Source organism: Hyla sarda, chromosome 2 (assembly GCF_029499605.1).
Source record: "Hyla sarda isolate aHylSar1 chromosome 2, aHylSar1.hap1, whole genome shotgun sequence".
Lineage (NCBI taxonomy): Eukaryota > Metazoa > Chordata > Amphibia > Anura > Hylidae > Hyla > Hyla sarda.
This window is the reverse complement of record NC_079190.1, coordinates 22,719,980-22,743,958: the sequence shown is the minus strand read 5'-3', so window position 1 is coordinate 22,743,958 and position 23,979 is coordinate 22,719,980. Positions and strand designations below refer to the sequence as shown.

Genomic DNA, 23,979 nt, shown 5'->3' with positions numbered 1-23,979 from the left:
CGGGACCCGCGGCTAATACCACACATCGCCGATCGGGGCGATGTGCGGTATTAACCCTTTAGAAGCGGCGGTCAAAGCTGACCGCCGCTTCTTAAGTGAAACTGAAAGTATCCCGGCTGCTCAGTCGGGCTGTTCGGGACCGCCGCGGTGAAATCGGCGTCCCGAACAGCTGATCGGACACCGGGAGGGCTCTTACCTGCCTCCTCGGTGTCCGATCGACGAATGACTGCTCCGTTCCTGAGATCCAGGCAGGAGCAGTCAAGCGTCGATAATGCTGATCACAGGCGTGTTAATACACGCCAGTGATCAGCATAGGAGATCAGTGTGTGCAGTGTTATAGGTCCCTATGGGACCTATAACACTGCAAAAAAAAAGTGTTAATAAAGGTCATTTAACCCCTTCCCTAATAAAAGTTTGAATCAACCCCCTTTTCCCATAAGAAAAATAAGTGTAAAAAAAAATAAAAATAAACATATGTGGTATTGCCGCGTGCGTAAATGTCCGAACTATAAAAATATATCATTAATTAAGCCGTACGGTCAATGGCGTACGCGCAAAAAAATTCCAAAGTCCAAAAAAGCGTATTTTGGTAACTTTTTATAACATTAAAAAATGAATAAAAAGTGATCAAAAAGTCAGATCAAAACAAAAATCATACCAATAAAAACTTCAGATCACGGCGCAAAAAATGAGTCCTCATACCGCCCCGTACGTGGAAAAATAAAAAAGTTATAGGGGTCAGAAGATGACATTTTTAAACGTATACATTTTCCTGCATGTAGTTATGATTTTTTCCAGAAGTACAACAATATCCAACCTATATTAGTAGGGTATCATTTTAACCGTATGGACCTACAGAATAATAAGATGTAATTTTTACCGAAATATGCACTGCGTAGAAACGGAAGCCCCCAAAAGTTACAAAATGGCGTTTTTTTTTCGATTTTGTCGCACAATGATTTTTTTTTCCGTTTCGCCGTGCATTTTTGGGTAAAATGACTGTCACTGCAAAGTAGAATTGGCGACGCAAAAAATAAGCCATAATATGGATTTTTAGGTGGAAAATTGAAAGGGTTATGATTTTTTAAAGGTAAGGAGGAAAAAACGAAAGTGCAAAAAACGGAAAAACCCTGAGTCCTTAAGGGGTTAATTAACATTTTTTCAAAGTTCGGCCATTTACACATGCGGCGATACCACATATAAAAATAAACATTTTTTATGGGGAAAGGGGGGGTGATTCAAACTTTTTATTAGGGAGGGGGTTAAATCACATTTATTAACAATTTTTCTTTTTCTTATTTTTTTTTTTTTTTTACACTAGTTTTTTTTTTTTTTTGCAAGGTTATAGACCCCATAGGGGACTATAACATGCAATACCTTGATTGCAGACACTGATCAATGCAAAGCCATAGCATTGCAATGATCAATGTTATCAGTGCTCTGCTGCTCCAGCCTGGCTAGATTATACACACACGCACCCACCCCGATAGGGAAGTCCTTCTAGTAAATCAGTGGTCTCCAACCTACAGACCTCCAGATGTTGCAAAACTACAACTCCTAGCATGCCCGGACAGCCGTTGGCTGTCCGGGCATGCTAGGAGTTGTAGTTTTGCAACATCTGGAGGTCCGTAGGTTGGAGACCACTGCAGTAGATCATATGCTCAGTAACTTGTACTAGTTTGTCAGCACAAGGCTCTTAACGTTTCATCATTTCAGGCCAACGAGCGTCTGTCATCAGGAGAAATTTCCCAAGATGAATTCCTTGTCGTGGCTCATCAAATTCGACAACTCTTCCAATACCAAGAAGAGAGACGCCGATCATCTGGTTCTTGGAGCAGTCCCACCGATGATCCCAAAGGTGCTGGGGGGCGGAAGAAGCCTCTTCTTTCCAATGCCGATCTGAATTATTACCAGCATAAAGCGAAGCTCAGAAGAACCCAGGTTCAACCTTTCATGGAAGAGGGCTTCATGGATATGGATGAAATGGATCTTGAACGAGAAAATGAGCTTGGCGATTTAATCCACAACAGTATGTCACCGGGGGCGAGACCCCACAGTATGTCACCGGGGGCGAGACCCCACAGTATGTCACCGGGGGCGAGACCCCACAGTATGTCACCGGGGGCGAGACCCCACAGTATGTCACCAGGAGCAAGACCCCACAGTATGTCACCGGGGGCGAGACCCCACAGTATGTCACCGGGGGCGAGACCTTATAATGATGACCTAGTCCATGAAAGTCATAGGAGACACGATGATCAGCGAGATCTTTCTAAAGGTAGGTTTCTGTAGATTACAATTCCCCTTTGATGTTTTTCACAGCAAATTTTTATATTTGTAACATCAACCTATTTCATATATTTTTTTTTTTTATCCTTTCTCCATGAAGGCTTAAGAGAAGAGCAGAGGTTGCCATACAATGAACCCTACCCCCCCCATAAGAGACCCAGATATCCTGAATCCGAGCAGATGTTTGTAGATGATAAAGCACTTATTGGAAAAGATAACATACAACATGTTGGCCTGCGTGAGGAGAGAAGACCATTGCTTGAAACCCCGCCGTTACCTCTCATTAGAGATGGCCCTGGTGGTAAAGGATTTGAAGATCCAACCAATGTGTTGAGTGCAAGAGCAGAGTCTCCTGTACAACCCTGCACACTTTTTGAAGGTGCTCCAGGTCAGAGGACAGACACCCTGTTTGATTCCATTGGAAATGATTTAGTGGATCCCCCGAGATTTGATCAATTGACTGGGCAACCAGTTAACCAATCCATGCAGAGATTTGATGGACAAAATCCAGTTATTTCTAATTCCCCAATCAACAGCCAAAGGATGGAGGTCCTACAAGGTCCACTCTTGGGTCCACAGAGATTTGATGGACCGCCAATCGGACACATGGGACCCCAAAGATTTGATGGTGCTCCTGGTCAACCAGGTGCCCCCTCACGATTTGATGGTGGACAGCCAGTGGGGGATTTACGATTCGAAGGTGGGTTAGGTCCACAGAGGTTTGATAATGGACCTGGACAACAGAATTTTGATGGCCCGCAAAGGTTTGATGGCCCACAAAGGTTTGATGGGCCTCAGAGATTTGATGGGCCTCAGAGATTTGACGGGGGATTAGGTCCTCAGCGATTTGATGGGCCCCACAGACCATTACTACAGCAGAGGTTTGATGGTCCCCAGTTAACACCTATGAGGTTTGATCAACCAATGCGATTTGACACAGTTGGTGGCCAACCTATGGGTTCAGTGCACTTTGATGGGCCACATGGTCCAAGGTTCGAGAATGCTCCGGGTCCTAGGTTTGATGGGCCACCTGGTCCGAGATTTGATGGACCTCCTGGGCCTAGGTTTGATGGACCACAAGGTCCAAGGTTCGACGGTCCTCCAGGCGCACGGTTTGATCATGGTCTTGGCCCTCAGCCTTTAATGCGATTTGATGGACCCATGGGGCAGAATGTACCAAGGTTTGAAAATCCACAAGTACATAGATTTGAAAACCAGCCACCTCACATGCCAAGATACGATGTTATGCCGGGGCAGCAATGTCAGAGATTCGATGGTCCACCTGGCCACCAGACACCACCAAGATTTGATGGACCAATGCAAATGCAGCCACGGTTTGATGGAATGATGCCTCAGCGCTTTGATGGTCCAAATCAGCAGCCCCGATTTGATGTCCCTGGTGTGCACATGGGGCCACGGTTTGACAATTTAAATGCTCCACCCATTGGGCAAAATGTGCCACCCTTTGGACAGACTGTGCCATTTGAACATCAAAATATGTTTCCTGGGCAATTTCAAAGACCTGAACAAAGGTTTGATATGCCACAGGGCCCTGGATTCTCCGCCCCACCTGGCCAAGGATTTCCTAACCAACTTCAAAGACCAGCTGGACCTTTCTTTGATGATAAAAATCCGCAAGGGCCTGGATTTGGACACTTTAATATGCAGCCTGGAAATATGCAGCCAAATCAACAGGTGAGTGAACATGAAACCGGTTAGAATTGTATTCATATAGTTTACCTGCAAAACAGAAAAAGATAGGAACTGCCGTGGTTTTTTGTAGGATTATATAAACTTGGTATGTCCCAGCTTGCCCTTAAGGGGGTTTATACAGTTTTAATAAAGTCCAACATGTTTTATGGCAACCTTTAACAAGCCCGGTTTGGATTGATTGACAAAAAGTATAAATATTGGACATAGTGAAGACTTGAAACACAGAAGTATCAGACCGTATCCGTGTATCAGCGCGTGCTACTGAGCGGCTATAGCTGACATTATTCAATGTTGTTTTTGTAAAGATCACTCACAGCCCTAGTCCCTTATACGGCCTCAGTTAATCTAAGATTATGGTGCTTTCACACACTGTTTTCAGCCTAAGGCTTCCGGATTCGGCTGGGGCATGGGAGCGCACGGTTTTCCCCTCCCCCAGCCGGATCCGGAAGCCGTAGGCCAGCGCTGAAATCCCTTGACTTTAATGGGCTGACTGGAGTTACCGTTTGACTCTGGTTGGCTCATTTTGGTCCTAAAACCGTAGTATACTACTGTTTTAGTTCTGGTCACAAAACCGGATACGGGGCAGAATCGAGCCGACCGGAGTCAAAAGGTGACCCCAGTCGGCTCATTAAAGTCAATGGATTTCAGTGCTGGTCCGGCTGGGGTACGTGAGCGCACGGTTTTCCCCTCCCCCAGTCGGATCCGGCGGCTGTAATCTGAAAACGTAGTGTGAAAGCACCCTTAGAGAAAACAGCTGATTTCTAAAAGAAACTGCACCACACATGGTTATATTTGGTATTGCAGCTTAGATCCATTGATTTAAACAGAACCAGGTTTATAGCTTCTAGACCTCCTGCTTATAACAACCTCTGGTTAGTAAATTAGGGTGGGTTCACACTACGTTTTCTCCCATACGGGAGCGCATACGGCAGGGGGGAGCTAAAACCTCACGCTCCCGTAGGCCTTCGTATGCGCTCCCGTATGTCATTCATTTCAATGAGTCGACCGGAGTGAAACGTTCGGTCGGCTCATTTTTGCGCCGTATGCGCTTTTTCAAAAGGACCTAAAACTGTGGTCGACCACAGTTTTAGGTCCGGTTGTAAAACCGCATATGGCGCAAAAATGAGCCGACCGAACCTTTCACTCCGGCCGGCTCATTGAAATGAATGACATACGGGAGCGCGAGGTTTTAGCTCCCCCCTGCCGTATGCGCTCCCGTATGGGAGAAAACGTAGTGTGAACCCACCCTTACAGGTAACCTTTCTAGACCCTGTAGGAGGGGAGAGTTAGTAAAGTGTTTACAGTCTCCAGAGTCTTAGGTCAATGTTTCCCAACCAGTGTGCCTCCAGGTGTTGCAAAACTACAACTCCCAGCATGCCTGGACAGCCAAAGGCTGTCCAGGCATGCTGGGAGTTGTAGTTTTGCAACATCTGGAGACGCCCTGGTTGGGAAACACTGTCTTTGGTGGTAAATTATAGGTAACACACTAGATGGTTTCCAACAAGAAGAAATTGGAGACAAATAAATTACAAGGTGCAAGTAAAGTGCAATGGTTTTAGTAACAGTTTCTATTCTTCACTTACTCTAGTTTCAGCCCATGGATGGTATGACCCAGCCAGCACCTTTCACCCAAGAACCTTTGCCCTCAGCACAGATGTCGAACACCGGTGTATTTGCACACAACCAGCCAGGTATGTTGTGTTACATTACCTCTCAGGCAGTAAGAATGTCTCAGGTTTGTTTCACTGTGGGATAAATCTTGGTCATCAAGGAAAATAAATAAATACAATAGAAATATAAAAATGTGGCAGGAGAAGTCTGCCTCCTACAGACACCAAGCAAGACACTGAGTTAATCCGTTTCAGCTTAGTGTCGCCTCCTAGTGGCACCACTCTATACCCACTAGTGAAACTCAGGCACCAATGTGTTAAAAGACAGCAAACTAGACCTGACCATTAATCTTCCTGCTTGTCATGATATGGTGACCACATTCAGCACATGTGTATACTGCATTATTTGTCTTCTGTTTTGTTGGGGGAAATAAAATTAAAAGTCCTTACCTCTTTGTGTATTTTTCAGGACCTACGTTTCCTAATCCAGAAAATCACTTGGGTCAGCTGGATGTCAATGAATTGTTTTCCAAGCTGCTTTCCACAGGAATACTTAAAGCGTCTCAGACTGAAACTTCTTCCTCTCGTAAGTAAACGCTATGGAAAAAAACTGAGGCCCACTTCCTTTTAAATTTTGTGCTGTGTATATATGGGCCCACTTTTTGGGTTGATGATCCCAAAGTCAGAAATTTGCCTGGTTGGGGGAGGGTGGCTGGGTACAAGGTTGGTCCCTAATTTAGCTTTACTGTTTAGAGTGGTTATAATGGCTATTTGCCCCATAGACCTAAACCTTACTGGACTTTATTTGAATGTATAATTCTGTACTCGCACAGTACTGGTGAGGGGGGGGGCTATATTGTCCTTGATTATAGGGGTACTCCGCCCCTACCAAAGGATAGGGAATAAGATGTCTCATCGCCGCGCCCCGCTCGTGACGTCACAGTCATGCCCCCTCAATGCAAGTCTATGGGAGGCGCCCCCTCCTATACACTTGCATTGAGGGGGCATGGCCAAGACTTCCCGAGACTCATGCCTATCCCTATCTGAAGGATAGCCTTATGCTTATCTCTATCTAATATGAAGGATAGCCTTATACCTATCTCTACCTTATATGAAGGATAGCCTTATGCTTATCTCTATCTAATATGAAGGATAGCCTTATACCTATCTCTACCTTATATGAAGGATAGCCTTATGCTTATCTCTATCTTATATGAAGGATAGCCTTATGCTTATCTCTATCTAGTATGAAGGATAGCCTTATACCTTGACCGTGATGTCACGAGCTTCTGCCCCACGTCGCCAGTCATACGGCATTCGTGTGCGGGATGTCTGGGGTGCTTCAGCCAAGATTGCGGCGGTCCCCAGCTGTAGGACCCCTGCAATCAGACATCTTTATCCCCTATCCTTTAGTATAGGGGATAAGATGTCTGAGTGGAGTACCCCTTTAAGGTAATACCACATAAGAAGAGAATACTGTGGACTTGCATAGGTGTGTAATCTGCTGCGGAATACAGTAGCAGGCAAGTGCATTGGATTTTACAAATTGCATGTAAACACTAAGGAAATTTTCATGCACAGAAATTGAATTTAATGTCAGAACTCTTTTTTTTTTTTTTTTTTTTTTTTTCCCCAAGCATTGTGCCACCAGCTGTTGCAAAACTACAACTCCCAGCATGCCCGGACAGCCTTTGGCTGTCCGGCCATGCTGGGAGTTGTAGTTTTGCAACAGCTGGGTGCACAATGCTTGGGAAATGCTGCTCTGTTCTGACTTACTGCAGATACAGATGCATAAAAAAACTGTTGTGTTAAAGACTATTATGTACTATTAGGTCATATGGTCATGGAATTGGGTGGTCCATTGCTAAAATTCATAATTTAGCCAACTTCTCATTCTTTCTGTCTGAACTAGAAGTCGATGAGGTGGCCCCCAGTGGCTTTTTCCTGCCCCACCAGCATTGATAGAACTCTGTAACCAAACAGGGAGAGATCTATCAATCATGGCTGTCGGGGACCGACTGAATGACTTGGTGGTTCAGGCAGCAAAGTGATGACCGGTTCCCTTTTAAAATTTGGAAATTGTGTTTCTGCAATGTATATACTGATAAACCTCCGCGTGGTGGATGAGGGACACGTTTTGATCGAAAAGTGTGCTAAGAGCCTCCATTTTTTTTGACCTGAGTGCTGCTGCAACCTTCTTTTTTTTGTATATACTGATAAATGTTTGACTACTTTTGAACTAATATATAATTTTATTTTGTATAGAAGCAACAGAAACCTCTTCTCAGCCTACACAAGAGGAGGAAGACGAAGAGCCTTCCGAGGATCCGGATGTTCTGGACCTCACTGGTTTTGCTATGGAGGATCTGAAACAGTGAGTAAAAGTTTTTCAGACAGTCGGCGTCAAGCGAAAGCTGCTGTAAATGTACAGTTTATAATTATTCCTCTCGTCTTCCCTTAGTCGCCATGAGAGCGTAATTACCCGTTTGTACACTGGCATCCAGTGCTACTCTTGTGGGATGCGGTTTACCAAATCTCAGACCGACGTCTATGCAGATCACTTGGACTGGCATTACCGACAAAACAGAACCGAGAAGGATTTCAGCCGGAAAGTAACCTACCGCAGATGGTACTACAGCCTAAAAGTACGTATAAAGGGCTTGTTTAGACACACAATATAAGCTGCTAATGTTCTATCTATAGAGTGATCCCTCAACATACAATGGTCTTTTCTGGACCATTGTAACTTGAAACCAGACTAAACATACAATGTTACAGACAGTCCAGATCTACGAGACGTGTCAATGGCTGGAAGAACTGACCAATCAGAATGGTCATTCACTGGTAAAACACCTGTATTACGTATGCACTGAATTCCTGTCTGGTAGTGCCCCCTACAGTACAGGGTGGTACTACACATTCTGTACTACTCTTTACCTGTACCAGGGGGTTAGCTGCTCCTTTTGGACCTCAGGTGAGGGCAGCTCCATGTTACTGTTTTAGGACATTGGGTGAGATTTATCAAAACCAGTGCAAAGGAAAAGTTGCCCTGTTGCCTATAGCAACCAATAAGATTGCTGCTTTTATTTTGCAGAGGCCTTGTTAAAAATTAGAGATTGAATTGGTTGCTATGGGCAACTCAGCAACTTTTCTTCTGTACAGGTTTTGATAAGTCTCCCCCATTGTGTGTACTGTACAGGACCCCGAAGAAGCTCCTGTCCTCTACATAGACAGTGATTACAGCTCCAGCAGATCTTTATTACTTTTATATGTAAGAACTTACTTCATCTGTATTAGTCATCTACTTTTTTTTTCTTTTAATCCTCACTTTTTTCCTATTTTTGGATGACATTTGGGGCTTCAGAACCAATTACCAGGTTTCCATAAAGTTATGGTCTCAACATACAATGGTTGTCCTGGAACCAATTAATACTGTAAGGCTGGATTCACACCACGGTTGCAGCGCATGGCTGCCAGTGACTCCAGTCGGCTCATTTAAGTCATTGGAGTTAAGCGCCGGTCCGGCTGGGGTACGGGGGAGTGCACAGTTTTCCCCAGCCGGACCGGCGCCGAATCTGGTTTTGTGACCAGACCTAAAACCATAGTAAACTACGGTTTTAGGTCCGGTCACAAAACCAGTACGGGAGCGCACGGTTTTCCCCATCCCCCAGCTGGATCTGGCAGCTGTGTGCTACAACCGTGGTGTGAATCCAGCCTAATTTGAGGGACCACTGTATAAGAACTCAGGTCTCTGCGGTAACCTTATGCCAACTGTTTAGAATGTCCAAACAACTGGATGATAAAAGTCTTGTTTTATTTTAGGATTGGATAGAATTTGAGGAAATTGCTGACTTAGAGGAAAGAGCTAAAAGTCAGTTCTTTGAAAAAGTCCATGAGGAGGTTATACTAAAAACTCAGGAGGCTGCAAAGGAGAAGGAATTTCAGAGTGTGCCAGCCGGACCTGCCGGAGCAGATGAGGTATTGGATGGCACGGGACTTTTTTTTTCCCCTTTAAATATATATTATTGACCACCTGACTGAGGTTTACAATAGCTGCAATAATTTAGTTTTTCCCCCATAGATTTGTGACATTTGCAAAGAGCAGTTTGAACAGTATTGGGATGAGGAGGAGGAGGAATGGCATCTAAAGAACGCCATGTGTGTCAATGAAAAGGTGAGATAAGTAAATATGGAGGATGTGTGTTTTCTGCCACTAATCTCTCTGTATGGTTATACACAAACTTTTAACATGGATATATTGCTCAGTGTTATCCAATCAGTGGTCGCAAAGCTACAACTCCCAGCATGCCCGGACAGCCAAAGGCATGCTGGGAGTTGTAGCATGCTGGGAGTGTTGCAGTTTTGCTGGAGGCACATTGCTTAGAAAATGCCAGGGTGCCTCCAGCTGTTTCAAAACTACAACTCACAGGATGCCCAGAAAGCCTTTGCCTGTGTGTAGTTTTGCAACAGCTGGAGATACACTGGTCTGGAAACCCTGTATTAGAGCATATAGACATGGGATTGGGTAGTCTCTTGCTAGGGACACCTTACAAAATCAGCCATTTGTTGTCTGCAAGACCCAAAACGGTCAGCTAATTGTCCCTGCAGCTACTTTTTTAAATGGGTACTCGGAGGGGGAGATTCTCAAAGAATTTTTCGCCAAAATTCTAGCGCAAAAAGTATCGACCACATTTTCGAAGAGCTTTGTGCCACGGTTTACACTGTTCACATCAGTTTTGTAAAAGTAAGCGTGTCCACGTATATTTTCTGCTTTACATAATATTTTCAAAGGGGGGAGAGTCCAGTTTACATCAAAAATTTCACACCAGCTTTTTGATAGTGTAGAAATCACAGAAATGGTTGTAGTTTTATTTTTGTTTTTTTTTCTTTGTGTTTGGGGGAATATGTGTTGTTTAAGTAATTATAAAAAAAAAAGAGAGAATTATTTAAAAATTTTATTTAAACAAAAATCCTTTTTTAAGAATTGCTGTCACGCCCCTCCATAGGCTTGCATTGAGGGGGCGGAGCGTGACGTCACTATGCTCCGTCCCGGTGATCGCTAATAATCAGACCCGGAGCGAGCATACTCCGGGGGCTGATTCTAACAGGGTGCGGCGTGGAAGATCACAGGGGTCCCCAGCGGTGGGCATCTAATTCCCTATCCTTTGGATAGGGGATAAGATGTGTTAGCGCCGGAGAACCCTTTTAAAATGAATTTTTACATATTTTCAAAGCCGCACAAGAGACCTTTGCAAATGTAAGGACAAAAAAAGTGAGTAATATCCCTGGAACAGAAATTACAGCAGTTAATGAGAATCTCCCCCATTTAAAAAAAAAAAAAACACTTTTGATTTGTGGTGAAGAAATGTAAAAAGTTTTCATTGGTCGGGGTCTGAGCCTGGAGAATTGTGCACTTAGCGCATTCTCTCCCAACTCTGTCACTGACCTGTATTCATTTTGAGAGTAAATTTTAGATTTAGGTTTAGTTTAAATTTCGTTTTTGTCTGTCATAAGCTTCAAGTCCACTAAACTTAGCTTATCTCACTGGTTTGGGTAAAGTGTAATGCAAATTCTAAAGAAATACTAAAAGAAACTAAACTACTTTCGAAATAAATCGTTATAAACCAGTTGTTACTTATGGGATTAAGGTTTAAACATCAATTGCTTTGTGACCTGCATGGCCTCATAATATAAGGTCCCATGGACACTATGGAAATTTGGAATTCCACCTGCAGCAACCTCCACCATTAAGCACCGTCCCATTGACAGCAATTAGAGATGAGCGAACTTACAGTAAATTTGATTCGTCACAAACTTCTCGGCTCGGCAGTTGATGACTTATCCTGCATAAATTAGTTCAGCTTTCAGGTGCTCCGGTGGACTGGAAAAGGTGGATACATTCCTAGGAAAGAGTCTCCTAGGACTGTATCCACCTTTTCCAGCCCACCGGAGCACCGGAAAGCTGAACTAATTTATGCAGGATAAGTCATCAACTGCCGAGCCGAGAAGTTTGTGACAAATCGAATTTACTGTAAGTTCGCTCATCTCTAATTGGCACCCTAGAGGGAAGCATCCCGATATAGCGTATATCTGTGTGAATGACTTCTATTTGTAATCATGCATTAATAAGACTTTTTTTTTTTTTCTCCTTTTATTAGATTTACCATCCATCCTGTTATGAAGATTATAAAAATGTAAGTATTCCGCAGTGACCGCTTTATGCTGTAAAAATGGGAGATGAGTCTTGTAAGTAACATTTGCTTTTTCACAGTAACTTTCCATTCAACAGGAACACGCCATAGAGGTAACCAGTAGTATTTCTGTTTAATTAAACAGCGCCCCCTGTAACATATCTTTAGGGAAGAGAAAAAGAAAGTAAACATAGTTATGGTATTTTTTTTATTTTTTTTGTCCCACGCGCAGGTTAGGGGTGGGAGGGGGGGGATCGGATTTATGACGTATTGTTGGAATTTTTAATGTTTTGATATAAATAAAAATAAATACTTACAATAAAAAAATAAACAAGTCATGGTCTACCTATGCACCACACGTTTGCCTATCCTTTTGCCATCACAACTTCATCCTTCTGTGTATTTACCCGTCTTCTTTCCCTCTCTTCTTTCAGACCTCCTCCTTTTTAGACTGCACACCGTCCCCTAGTAAAACACTTCTAGAAAACCCACTGAACGCAATGTTAAGACTCGTAAAGGAGGAAGCGGGAAACGCTTCCGACACCGCAGTCAGAATAAAGGAGGAGCCCGGCGCCGACACGGCCTCTCACTGCGCCGAATCCATCCCTCTGTTAACAGAGATCAAGCCAGAACCCTATGAGCCGGTATAAACCCGCACCTTTTTACAGAGTAAAACCTTCCGCCATCTATGAAAGCGAAGAACTTATAACTGGGGCAGGGCCCCGGTTAACTATTTTGTTATTGAATACATTTTTGTATTTGATTTATTATTATAATTTTTTTTCTTATGCTGCCTGCACAGTTTCATGTGTGACGACAATTCTGTAAATGTGTGCAGATTGTAAAATCTTATAAAAAAGAGGTTCTGTATGATTTTCACCTTGACTGTAAATTATAAATAAAATTATTTTTGCTATACATAAAGTGTAATGTTTATGCACACCATTCAAAAGGTTAAAAAAATAAAAATAAAAAAATAATAATAATAAAAAAAAATTAAAACTGCTTTACTTTTGGTTGGAAATGTAATTTTTGCAGAATTTTCTTAGATGGGTGTAATTAAATAGCAAGTTTTTCATTTTTTTCCCCTTTGTGAGGACAAGTAAGTTTTTTTTGTTTTTTGTTTTTTCTTCTGTGTTTGGTTTCTAGTGTAGTTTTTATTTATGAATAGAGGAACAGGACGATGAATATCCTGAACAGGTAACAAGGAAAGAGAACTTTAATTTAATAGAAGATAAAGAGAAATACTACAAAGCAGGAGGCATGTAGATACTCTCAAAGGCTTATTCCTCCATCTTGACCGCTCGCTTTATTTTCAGTGTTCACCTTTTCCGAATGCTTTGAGTACAAAATAAATGTTAAGATTTAATTACTAATAAAACAAAATCTAGAATAAAATAACGTTGTGTTGTCTTTATTGAGAAACTACTTGGAAAACTGTGCGGCCAGAATGGCTTTGGGTATACGTGCTGTTTTCTTTAAGGGGGGGGATCATGGACAAGGGGTTATCCCAGTGTTTCCCAACCAGGGTGCCTCCAGCTGTTGCAAAACTACAACTCCCAGCATGCCCGGACAGCCAAAGGCTGTCCGGGCATGCTGGGAGTTGTAGTTTTGCAACAGCTGGAGGCACCCTGGTTGGGAAACACTGATTTATCCATTGAAAGACATCACATGTGTCTGATTGCTGGGATCCCCGCAATGTCCTGAACTGGACCCTGACTCTCATTGAGAGGTGGGGTCCCAGCAGTCGGACCCCCATGATCAAGCACTCATGCCCTGTCTGCAGGATAAGTTGCCTCTCACTGGATAATCCCTATAAGGCTGGGTTCACACCACGTTTTTCAAATAAGGTTACCGTATACGGCTTTCCGCGAAAAAAACGTATGCAACCATATACAACCGTATGACTCCAAATTAAAACGTATACGGTTTTTCCCCGTATATGGTTCCAAAACGTATGTACGGTTCTATCCGTTTAGCAAAACAGTTGGCAAAAACTGATGCAGTTTGTTGGCATTAGTTTTCCAGCAATTTAATAAAGTTACTATTGTTCTATTGAAATTCCAATCTGCGCATGTGTCAACTCCAAAAACGGATTAGAAAAACCGTGTGCAACCGTATTCTGAAATTCTGTGTACGGTTCTCATAGACAGCAATGTTAAAAGAACCGCATACGGTTCGCATACGGTTTACAATCAGGAGGCAAAAAAAACGTGGTCGACAGCGTTTTTGCCTACGGTTGAAAAAATCAGCAAAACCGTATCCGAGGCAAAACGGATGCAACCGTACACAACATTTAGAATACGGTTTACAATGCATTCTCTATGCATAGGTTTTCGGATACGGTCGTATATGTTTTTGCGGAAAACCGTATACGGTTACCGTATTTGAAAAACGTGGTGTGAACCCAGCCTAATCGTTGCTGATCAGTTCTATTTTAGGCTGGCAAACATCTGAGGTGATGGATCTTAAAGGATTTATTCAGGAATAGAAAAATAGAGCTATTTTCTTTTAAAAACCGCTCCCGGTCTGTCTCCAGGTCGGGTGTGGTTCTGCAGCTCCGTTCCATAGAGTGAAAGGAGCAAAGTTTTAATACCACACACAACCTGGGGACAGGCCTGGAGCTGTTTAAAAGAAAGCTGTTTTTCTCTTCCTGGATAATCTGTTTAAGAATCCTTGGCCTACTGCAAAGGGGGGAGGCTCCTGCTGAAGCCAGGTATCTTACAACCAGACATATAGCACAGTGATTAGAGGGCCCAGGCTGATCTGGGACAAAGATTTCTTTTATATATTTCAGTTTTTAATTGTAATAAGACAAATAGTATTATAGGAAGGAAGCGCTATGATACTGCTTGTGCATGTTGTATATTTAGTGTTCCTTTAGGGGTGCATTCACATCACGTTTTTGCAGTACAATTTTGTGTTTGAAAACCGTATGCAACCAAATTGCTTGCCTTACCCACTAACTTTCCATTCAAAAAACTTACACGAAAAGGTGTATCCATTTTGTGTAAGTTTTTGTACTTTTTGTATTTAAAAAACAAAATATGGGGGATTTTACGGTGTGCGCTTGAGTTTGTTTGCTATTAATTACAGCACTTAAGGGGTTAATGATGGTATAGAGAGCTGCAGTGTACGGATATAACACGTTCACCATTTATCAAGGCTAAGAGAGACTGAAAGCGGAGGGGTGACGCATACAGCTTCCCAGTCATTGACTGTAAGTGCACGGTTGCTGATAGGAGCCGTCACTTAGTCTATAAAGCGAGCACAGCACTTGCCTCATAAGTCCACCGCTCAAGACTTAAAGGGATGCCCTGGTGTGTTAAAGGGGTACTCCAGTGGAAAACTATTTCTGGTGCCAGAAAGTTACAGATCTGTAAATTACTTCTATAAAAAAAAAAAAGAATAATCTTAATCCTTTCAGTACTTATCAGCTGCTGTATGCTCCAGAGGAAGATGTGTAGTTCTTTCCACTCTGACCACAGTGCTCTCTGCTGACACCTCTGTCCATGTCAGGAACTGTCCAGAGCAGGAGAGGTTTGCTATGGGGAATTGCTCCTGCTCTGATGTCACCTCAGTCAATGTCAGGTACTGTCCAGAGAGCACTGTGGTCAGACAGAAAATAACTCCGTCCTCAGTAGTATTCAGCAGCTAAGTGCTGGAAGGGTTAAGATTAGAGATGAGCGAATTTACAGTAAATTCGATTTGTCACGAACTTCTCAGCTCGGCAGTTGATGACTTTTCCTGCATAAATTAGTTCAGCCTTCAGGTGCTCCGGTGGGCTGGAAAAGGTGGATACAATCCTAGGAAAGAGTCTCCTAGGACTGTATCCACCTTTTCCAGCCAACCGGAGCACCTGAAAGCTGAACTAATTTATGCAGGATAAGTCATCAAGTGCCGAGCCGAGAAGTTCGTGACGAATCAAATTTACTATAAGTTCGCTCATCTCTAGTTTTAACTTTTCACTCCATTATGAATAAAGTTTAACTTGTTTGACTGAAATTGCAAGAAAAAAACCCTGCAAAGTCAAAAACCGTACGCACATACGGTTCTGTACGATTCCCATTGACTCCCATGTAAAAAAAAAAAAAAGTATACGGTTTTTCACCCAGACAAAAACTGTGGTAGGCTACAGTTTTGGGTATGGGAAAAAAAACGGACAAAACCGTACAGCAAAACGGACAGAACCGGATGCATCGTTTGACATACGGTTTTCAATACGATTCTGTACGGTTTTGAAATTGAAATAATGGTGTGAACCCAGCCTCAGCCCAAGCAGAGAGATACCTGTACCTATCAATCAAAGCTGACTGAGTGGGGAGAAGCCACTGGTGCCCGCTCTGACGGCTCGCGTTTCGGGCAGCATGAAAGTGATAACAGGTTCCCTTTATGGGTGATAGAACAGGACTGCATATAAAACAAGCAGGTGTGAATACACTCTGTTCCGAAAGCTGGAGCCGGCACTGGGAGCTTGTGATGTCATAGCCCCGCCCCCTCAATGCAAGTCTATGGGAGGGGGTGTGACATTCGTCACGCCCCCTCCCATAGACTTGCATTGAGGGGGCGGGGCTGACGCCACAGGCGCTGGCTCCAGCATTCAGAACAGTTTGTTCCAAGTGCTGAGCAGCGGAGTACCCCTTTAATAAGGCAATTTAATAGGTTGCTAAAGGAAACTGCACCACTCTTCCTCTGCACAAGGTTACAGAACAGAGCTGACTAGGGCTGCACGATTTAGGGAAAATGTGCGATTGCGAGTATGGAGGTAAATTTTGCGATTTCAATATGAGATGTAATAAAAAAATTGTATAATCCCTCCTATTTCATAATGCCAACATAAAATGGGGGGGGGGGGGGGGATTGTAGTACTACAGTGCAGTAAAACTTATCCCCAATCCAAAGGAAAGGGAATAAGTTTTAAGTCGCGGGGAGTCCGACCGCTAGGACCCCCTGTGGTCTCCTGCATGGCGCACTGGCAGTCCACAGGAAGGGGGTGTGTAGACCCTGCAGGAAGCGGTGACCGAAACACTCCCATCTAGCTCTATGAGATACATGGAGGGGGGCTGTCGGACTCCGCTTCATGTGGGGTCGGCACCCCCCTTCCTGTGGACTGCCAGGGTGCCATACAGGGGATCGTAGGGGGTACCAGCGGTCAGACTTCCCTTTCTTTTGGATGGGGGTGAGTTTTACTGCACTGGAGTACTCCTTTAAAATGTTTCCTTCTGACCCCCAAAACTTTCTTATTTTTCCATATACAGTGGGGCTTATTTTTTGCGCTGTCATCTGTATTTTTTTTTTATTGGCACTGTGATAGCCTGGGGGAGTAGGGTATATGGGGTGTAGCTGTGCAGTGACTAAAGGGTGTCTGGTTAACCCTTTCTATTCGTGACGCCAGGGTGAGGGCTCCTCTGTAATGCTTGTCCTACTGCCACCCTTCTCAAGAGCGATAGGGAGGTATAGAATAATTGAATGTCCACAACTGGAGAGTTTGCTGAAAACAGTTGGAACTTTTACTGAAGGTTTTATACAAGCTTCATAACAGGAACAGTCTCTATACATGCAAAGTCTCAGAGATTGACAGTGGTTGGGACTTTAAGCGTTTTAGAGTCCGTAGAATGATATGTGCTGTTCCACTGGATTTAGGGGATTTAGTTGCAGTCCAGTAGTCACACTAGCTTTAGCGGGGATTAGATTAGAACTCACAGTTTAGTTCAGATGAGACCGGTAGGTTTTCAGGCCTAGCGTGTCTTTGTAAGTTGCGCAGATCCGTCCTGCTAGTCCGGCATCCACGAGAGCAGCAACCCAAGAGAGCAATAATTGGCTACAGCTCCCTTATATGGGCAGGGGCTGGACTAGAGCTAATTGGTTCAAACGGATGTCACTCACCTTCACATAGAATTATGGGTAGCATGTGACCCCAGGACCTCCAACATTCCATAGAGGAATTAACATTGTCACATGACCGAAGGTCCTGCGACGCTAACAAGGTAAGCATACTATACATTATTTCAAATATATACATTATTATTAAATATCTACATATATAAACACCACAGAATTAGAATAGAGGAGAGGCGACTAGGGGCTGTTCCACCTGGGGGGGTCCTACCTGAACGTAGTAACTCTGACTTTGGGGACCGCCATACAAGGTACGGCATGCAATACGGTACTGGGACACCACAGCGCCATTTCTGTTTTGATGGGACTTTTTGATCACTTTTTATTTTTCCCTGGTATATGAAGTGACCAAAAATCAGTAATGCTGGACTTAGTATTTTTTTAATGTTTATGCCAGTTTCATAAATTTTTATAATTTTTTTTATATTTTAATAGTTCGAACATTTATGCACGTGGCGATACCACATATGTTTAGGTTTATTTTTATTTTATTTGAAAAATGGGCAGAAAAGGGGGATTTAAACTTTTATTTAGGGGAGGGGGCTTATTCACATTTATTGTCTATATATTTTGACATTTTTTTTCACAATTTTTATTTATTTTTTATTTTTTTTTACTTCTAATGGGGCAGTGTTTTCACACAGTATGCCTCCAGTTGTTGCAAAACTACCATTCCCAGCATGCCCAGACAGCCAAAAGCTGACCGAGCATGCTGGAAGTTGTAGTTTTGCAACAGCTGGAGACACACACATGTAATCTTTTGCCTCTAGACACTGATCAATGCTGTGCCGTAGGAGTCTATAGCATATCACTGATCAGTGTTATTGGCGCTCCATTACTACTGGCTGCCTGCATTATTGGAGCGCCGATCAGACAAGCCAGAGGCAGGTAGGGAACCTCCGCTCTTCCCCTCAGCTGATCGGGACCCGGCGGCAAAATGCTGCCGGGTCCCGATCAGCTGAGGGGAAGAGCAGAGGTTCCCTACCTGCCTTTGGCTTGTCTGATCGGCTCCACTGAGCTACCGGCACTTGTTTTAGGCATTTTAGATGCCGTGATCAACATTGATCACGGCGTCTAAAGGGTTAATGCTGGACATCACTCGGACCTGAGCTCTCTTCCTACACCCCAGCTCCACGGCTGCGTCGTATATAAATGGCGTCCAGTCGTGGTGGGGTTCAGGCACCTCCTCCCACCACTGAGCACTGCTGGGAGGAGACCGTAAGACGCGGGCTGGAGGGGCGGCGCCGCTTGTGAGCTCAGCCTGCAGCTGCCTGAGCCCTGTGACCGACTCTGCTCCGAAGTTTAATCTGCATGTCTGCTTCCATGCGGCGAGGCCCGAACCTTCAGAGTGCGGCTCACTGTTTCATCGCATAATTGCAGGTTTTTTCATAGGGTGAAATGGCTATATTGCACTTTGCAAAAATCGCAATTCGATTGCGAATACGATATATAGTACATCCCTCGTGCTGATTAGTGTCCCTATAATAGTGCAGGACATAGGTTCATAGGACAGTTCTGATTATACACTCACTGTCCACTTCATTAGGTACACCTCACTAGTGCCAGGTTCCACCCCCTTTTACCCATTTGCTCCATATGTACATGACATCACACAGTTCCTCTATATGGACATGATGACATCACACAGTTCCTCCATATGGACATGATGACATCACACAGTTCCTCCATATGGACATGATGACATCACACAGTTCCTCCATATGGACATGATGACATCACACAGTTCCTCCATATGGACATGATGACATCACACAGTTCCTCCATATGGACATGATGACATCACACAGTTCCTCCATATGGACATGATGACATCACACAGTTCCTCCATATGGACATGATGACATCACACAGTTCCTCTATATGGACATGATGACATCACACAGTTCCTCCATATGGACATGATGACATCACACAGTTCTTCCATATGGACATGATGACATCACACAGTTCCTCCATATGGACATGATGACATCACACAGTTCCTCTATATGGACATGATGACATCACACAGTTCCTCCATATGGACATGATGACATCACACAGTTCTTCCATATGGACATGATGACATCACACAGTTCCCCCATATGGACATTAGTGTTGCTCGCGAATATTCGCAATTCGAATATTATTCGCGAATATCGCATATTCGCAAATTCGCGAATTTCGCAAATATTGCGGTATATATTCGTAATTACGAATATTCTTTTTTTTTTTTTTTTTTCTCTTCACAGTACACATCACAGTGATCACCCCTCTCTGCTTCCAGCTTGTGTGGTGTAAAGAAGGCTGTAATACTACTGTGTGAGACTGGCGCACGAAAATTCGCATATGCGAAAATTAGCATATGCTAATTTTCGCATATGCGAATTTTCGCAAGCTCTAATTTTGTTTTTGCCAATATTCACAAATGCTAATTTTCGCATACGTGAATATTCGCATATGCGAAAATAAAACGATAATATAACGAATATGCGAATATTCGCGAATATATGACGAATATTCGTCCATATATTCGCGAATATTCGCGAATTCGAATATGGCCTATGCCGCTCAACACTAATGGACATGATGACATCACACAGTTCCTCCATATGGACATGATGACATGACACAGTTCCTCCATATGGACATGATGACATCACACAGTTCCTCCATATGGACATGATGACATCACACAGTTCCTCCATATGGACATGATGACATCTGAATGTCGCAGCTGGAACGGAAACTCATCAGACCAGACAACGTTCTTCCATCTTCCATTGTCCAGTTTTGTTGACCTGTGTGAACTGTAGCATCACTTTCCTGTTCTTAGCTGACAGGAGTGGCACCCTGTTTGGTCTTCTGCTGCTGTAGCCCATCTGCTTCACGGTTGGGCATGTTGTGCCTTCAGAGATGGTATTCTGCAGACCTTGAGTTACTGTTGCCTTTCTATCATCTTGAACCAGTCTGCCCATTCTCCACTGACCAACAAGGCATTTTCCTCCACACAACTGCTGCTCACTGGATATTTTCTCTTTTTCGGACCGTTCTCTGTAAACCCTAGAGATGATTCTGCGATAAAAATCCCAGTAGATTAGCAGTTTCTGAAATCCTCAGACCGGCCTGTCTGGCACCAACAACCATGTCACATTCATAGTCACTTACATCCCCTTGGAGGTTTAACCCCTTAAGGACCAAGGACGCACGGGGACGTCCCCGCACCCTGGGCTTTAAGGACCAAGGACGTCCCGTACGCCCTGGCGTTTTCCGATCCCTGCTGCTCGCCAGGCAGAGATCGGAAGCGGATGCCTGCTGAAATGCTTCAGCAGGCATCCAGGGCAAACGCCGAGGGGGGCCATGTAGGCCATGTAGGCACTGATAGACTGTGCATGCTGGGAGTTGTAGTTTTGCAACAGCTGGAGGTCCCCCCCCTGTGAATGTACAGGGTACAGTCACACGGGCGGGGGCTCACAGTGAGTATCAGGCTGCAAGTTTGCAATGCAGCAAATTTTGCAGCTCAAACTTGCAGCGGGAAACTCGCTGTAATCCCCCGCCCGTGTGACTGTACCCTAAAAATACTACACTACACTACCACAAAATAAAAAGTAAAAAACACTACATATACACATACCCCTACACAGCCCCCCTCCCCAATAAAAATGAAAAACGTCTGGTACGCCACTGTTTCCAAAATGGAGCCTCCAGCTGTTGCAAAACAACAACTCCCAGTATTGCCAGACAGCCGTTAACTGTCCAAGCATGCTGGGAGTTTTGCAACAGCTGTAGGCACCCTGTTTGGGAATCACTGGCGTAGAATACCCCTATGTCCACCCCTATGCAAATCCCTAATTCAGGCCTCAAATGCGCATGGCGCTCTCACTTTGGAGCCCTGTCGTATTTCAAGGCAACAGTTTAGGGTCACATATGGGGTATCGCCGTACTCGGGAGAAATTGCCTAACAAATTTTGGGGGGCTTTTTCTCCTTTCACCCCTTATGAAAAGGTGAAGTTGGGGTCTACACCAGTATGTTAGTGTAAAAAAATATTCTTTTTACACTAACATGCTGGTGTTGCCCTATACTTTTCATTTTGACAACAGGTAAAAGGGAAAAAAGCCCCACAAAATTTGTAATGCAATTTCTCCCGACTACAGAGATACCCCATATGTGAGCGCAAAGTGCTCTGGGGGCGCACAACAAGGCCCAGAAGGGAGAGTGCGCCATGTACATTTGAGGTGATTTGCACAGGGGTGGCTGATTGTTACAGCGGTTTTGACAAACGCAAAAAAAAAAAAAAAACCCACATGTGACCCCATTTCGGAAACTACACCCCTCACGGAATGTAATGAGGGGTGCAGTGAGAATATACACCCCACTGGTGTCTGACAGATCTTTGGAACAGTGGGCTGTGCAAATTAAAAATTTTGTACAGCCCACTGTTCCAAAGATCTGACAGACACCAGTGGGGGGTAAATGCTCACTCTACCCCTTGTTACGTTCCTCAAGGGGTCTAGTTTCCAAAATGGTATGGCATGTGGGTATTTTTTGCTGTCCTGGCACCATAGGGGCTTCCTAAATGCGACATCCCCCCCGAGCAAAATTTGCTCTCAAAAAGCCAAATATGACTCCTTCTCTTCTGAGCATTGTAGTTCGCCCGTAGTGCACTTCAGGTCAACTTATGGGGTACCTCCATACTCAGAAGAGATGGGGTTACAAATTTTGGGGGGTATTTTCTGCTATTAACCCTTGCAAAAATGTGAAATTTGGGGGGAAACACACATTTTAGTGAAATTTTATTTTTATTTTTATACATATGCAAAAGTCGTGAAACACCTGTGGGGTATTAAGGCTCACTTTATTCCTTGTTACGTTCCTCAAGGGGTCTAGTTTCCAAAATGGTATGCCATGTGTTTTTTTTTTTTTTTTTTGCTGTCCTGGCACCATAGGGGCTTCCTAAATGCAACATGCCCCCCAAAAACCATTTCAGAAAAACGTACCCTCCAAAATCCCCTTGTCGCTCCTTCGCTTCTGAGCCCTCTACTGCGCCCGCCGAACACTTTACATAGACATATAAGGTATGTGCTTACTCGAGAGAAATTGGGCTACAAACATAAGTATACATTTTCTCCTTTTACCCCTTGTAAAAATTCAAAAATTGGGTCTACAAGAACATGCGAGTGTAAAAAATGGAGATTGTGAATTTTCTCCTTCACTTTGCTGCTATTCCTGTGAAACACCTAAAGGGTTAAAACACTTACTGAATGTCATTTTGAATACTTTGGGGGGTGCAGTTTTTATAATGGGGTCATTTGTGGGGTATTTTCTAATATGAAGACCCTTCAAATCCACTTCAAACCTGAATTGGTCCCTGAAAAATTGTGAGTTTGGAAATTTTGTGAAAAATTGTAAAATTGCTGCTGAACTTTGAAGCCCTCTGGTGTCTTCCAAAAGTAAAAACTCGTCACTTTTATGATGCAAATATAAAGTAGACATATTGTATATGTGAATAAAAAAATTATTTTGAATATCCATTTTCATTACAAGCAGAGAGCTTCAAAGTTAGAAAAATGCTAAATTTTCAAATTTTTCATAAAATTTTGGGATTTTTCACCAAGAAAGGATGCAAGTTACCACAAAAATGTTACCACTATGTTAAAGTAGAATATGTCACGAAAAAACAATCTCGGAATCAGAATGATAACTAAAAGCATTCCAGAGTTATTAATGTTTAAAGTGACAGTGGTCAGATGTGCAAAAAACGGCCGAGTCCTAAGGTGTGAAATGGCCTGGTCCTTAAGGGGTTAAACTTCAGCGAGTTGTCTTGACCACATCTACATGCCTAAATGCATTGAGTTGCTGTCATGTGATCAACTGATTTACCATTTTTTGTCTGGGGAGGAGGGGGCGGGGCCTAGTTTGTTCTAGAATAAACATATCTCATTATAGCTTCAACTACAACTCCCAGCATTCTCTGCTCTAACATAGGAAAACCAGCAGTAGCTTATTTGTGTGTGTGTACAGAGTAGTGTTTCCCAACCAGGGTGCCTCCAGCTGTTGCAAAACTACAACTCCCAGCATGCCCGGACAGCCGAAGGCTGTCCGGGCATGCTGGGAGTTGTAGTTTTGCAACAGCTGGAGGCATCCTGGTTGGGAAACACTGGTACAGAGAGCTGCAGTGTACAGATAGGGGGGGTGGAGCCTACAGCCTACGGGGCGGGCTGCTAGTGGGCAACGTTCTGACGTCACATGAGCAGACACCGACGCGACGATGATTGGA

At 43.7% G+C, this 23,979-nt stretch overlaps 1 protein-coding gene across 1 annotated transcript in view; it reads left to right on the top strand.

Annotated features, from left to right (window-relative positions):
• PCF11 (PCF11 cleavage and polyadenylation factor subunit) overlaps positions 1-13,195 on the top strand; it is a 35,947-nt gene extending 22,752 nt beyond the window's left edge. Inside the window, exons 7-16 of the mRNA XM_056561385.1 lie at positions 1,717-2,278; positions 2,390-3,984; positions 5,591-5,693; positions 6,082-6,198; positions 7,878-7,986; positions 8,074-8,257; positions 9,435-9,590; positions 9,694-9,786; positions 11,771-11,806; positions 12,238-13,195. Of these exons, the coding sequence (XP_056417360.1) occupies positions 1,717-2,278; positions 2,390-3,984; positions 5,591-5,693; positions 6,082-6,198; positions 7,878-7,986; positions 8,074-8,257; positions 9,435-9,590; positions 9,694-9,786; positions 11,771-11,806; positions 12,238-12,453 (3,171 nt within the window). The 3' untranslated portion in view covers positions 12,454-13,195. The remainder of the gene's footprint in view (positions 1-1,716; positions 2,279-2,389; positions 3,985-5,590; positions 5,694-6,081; positions 6,199-7,877; positions 7,987-8,073; positions 8,258-9,434; positions 9,591-9,693; positions 9,787-11,770; positions 11,807-12,237) is intronic.
• The last annotated feature ends 10,784 nt before the right edge of the window (positions 13,196-23,979 follow it).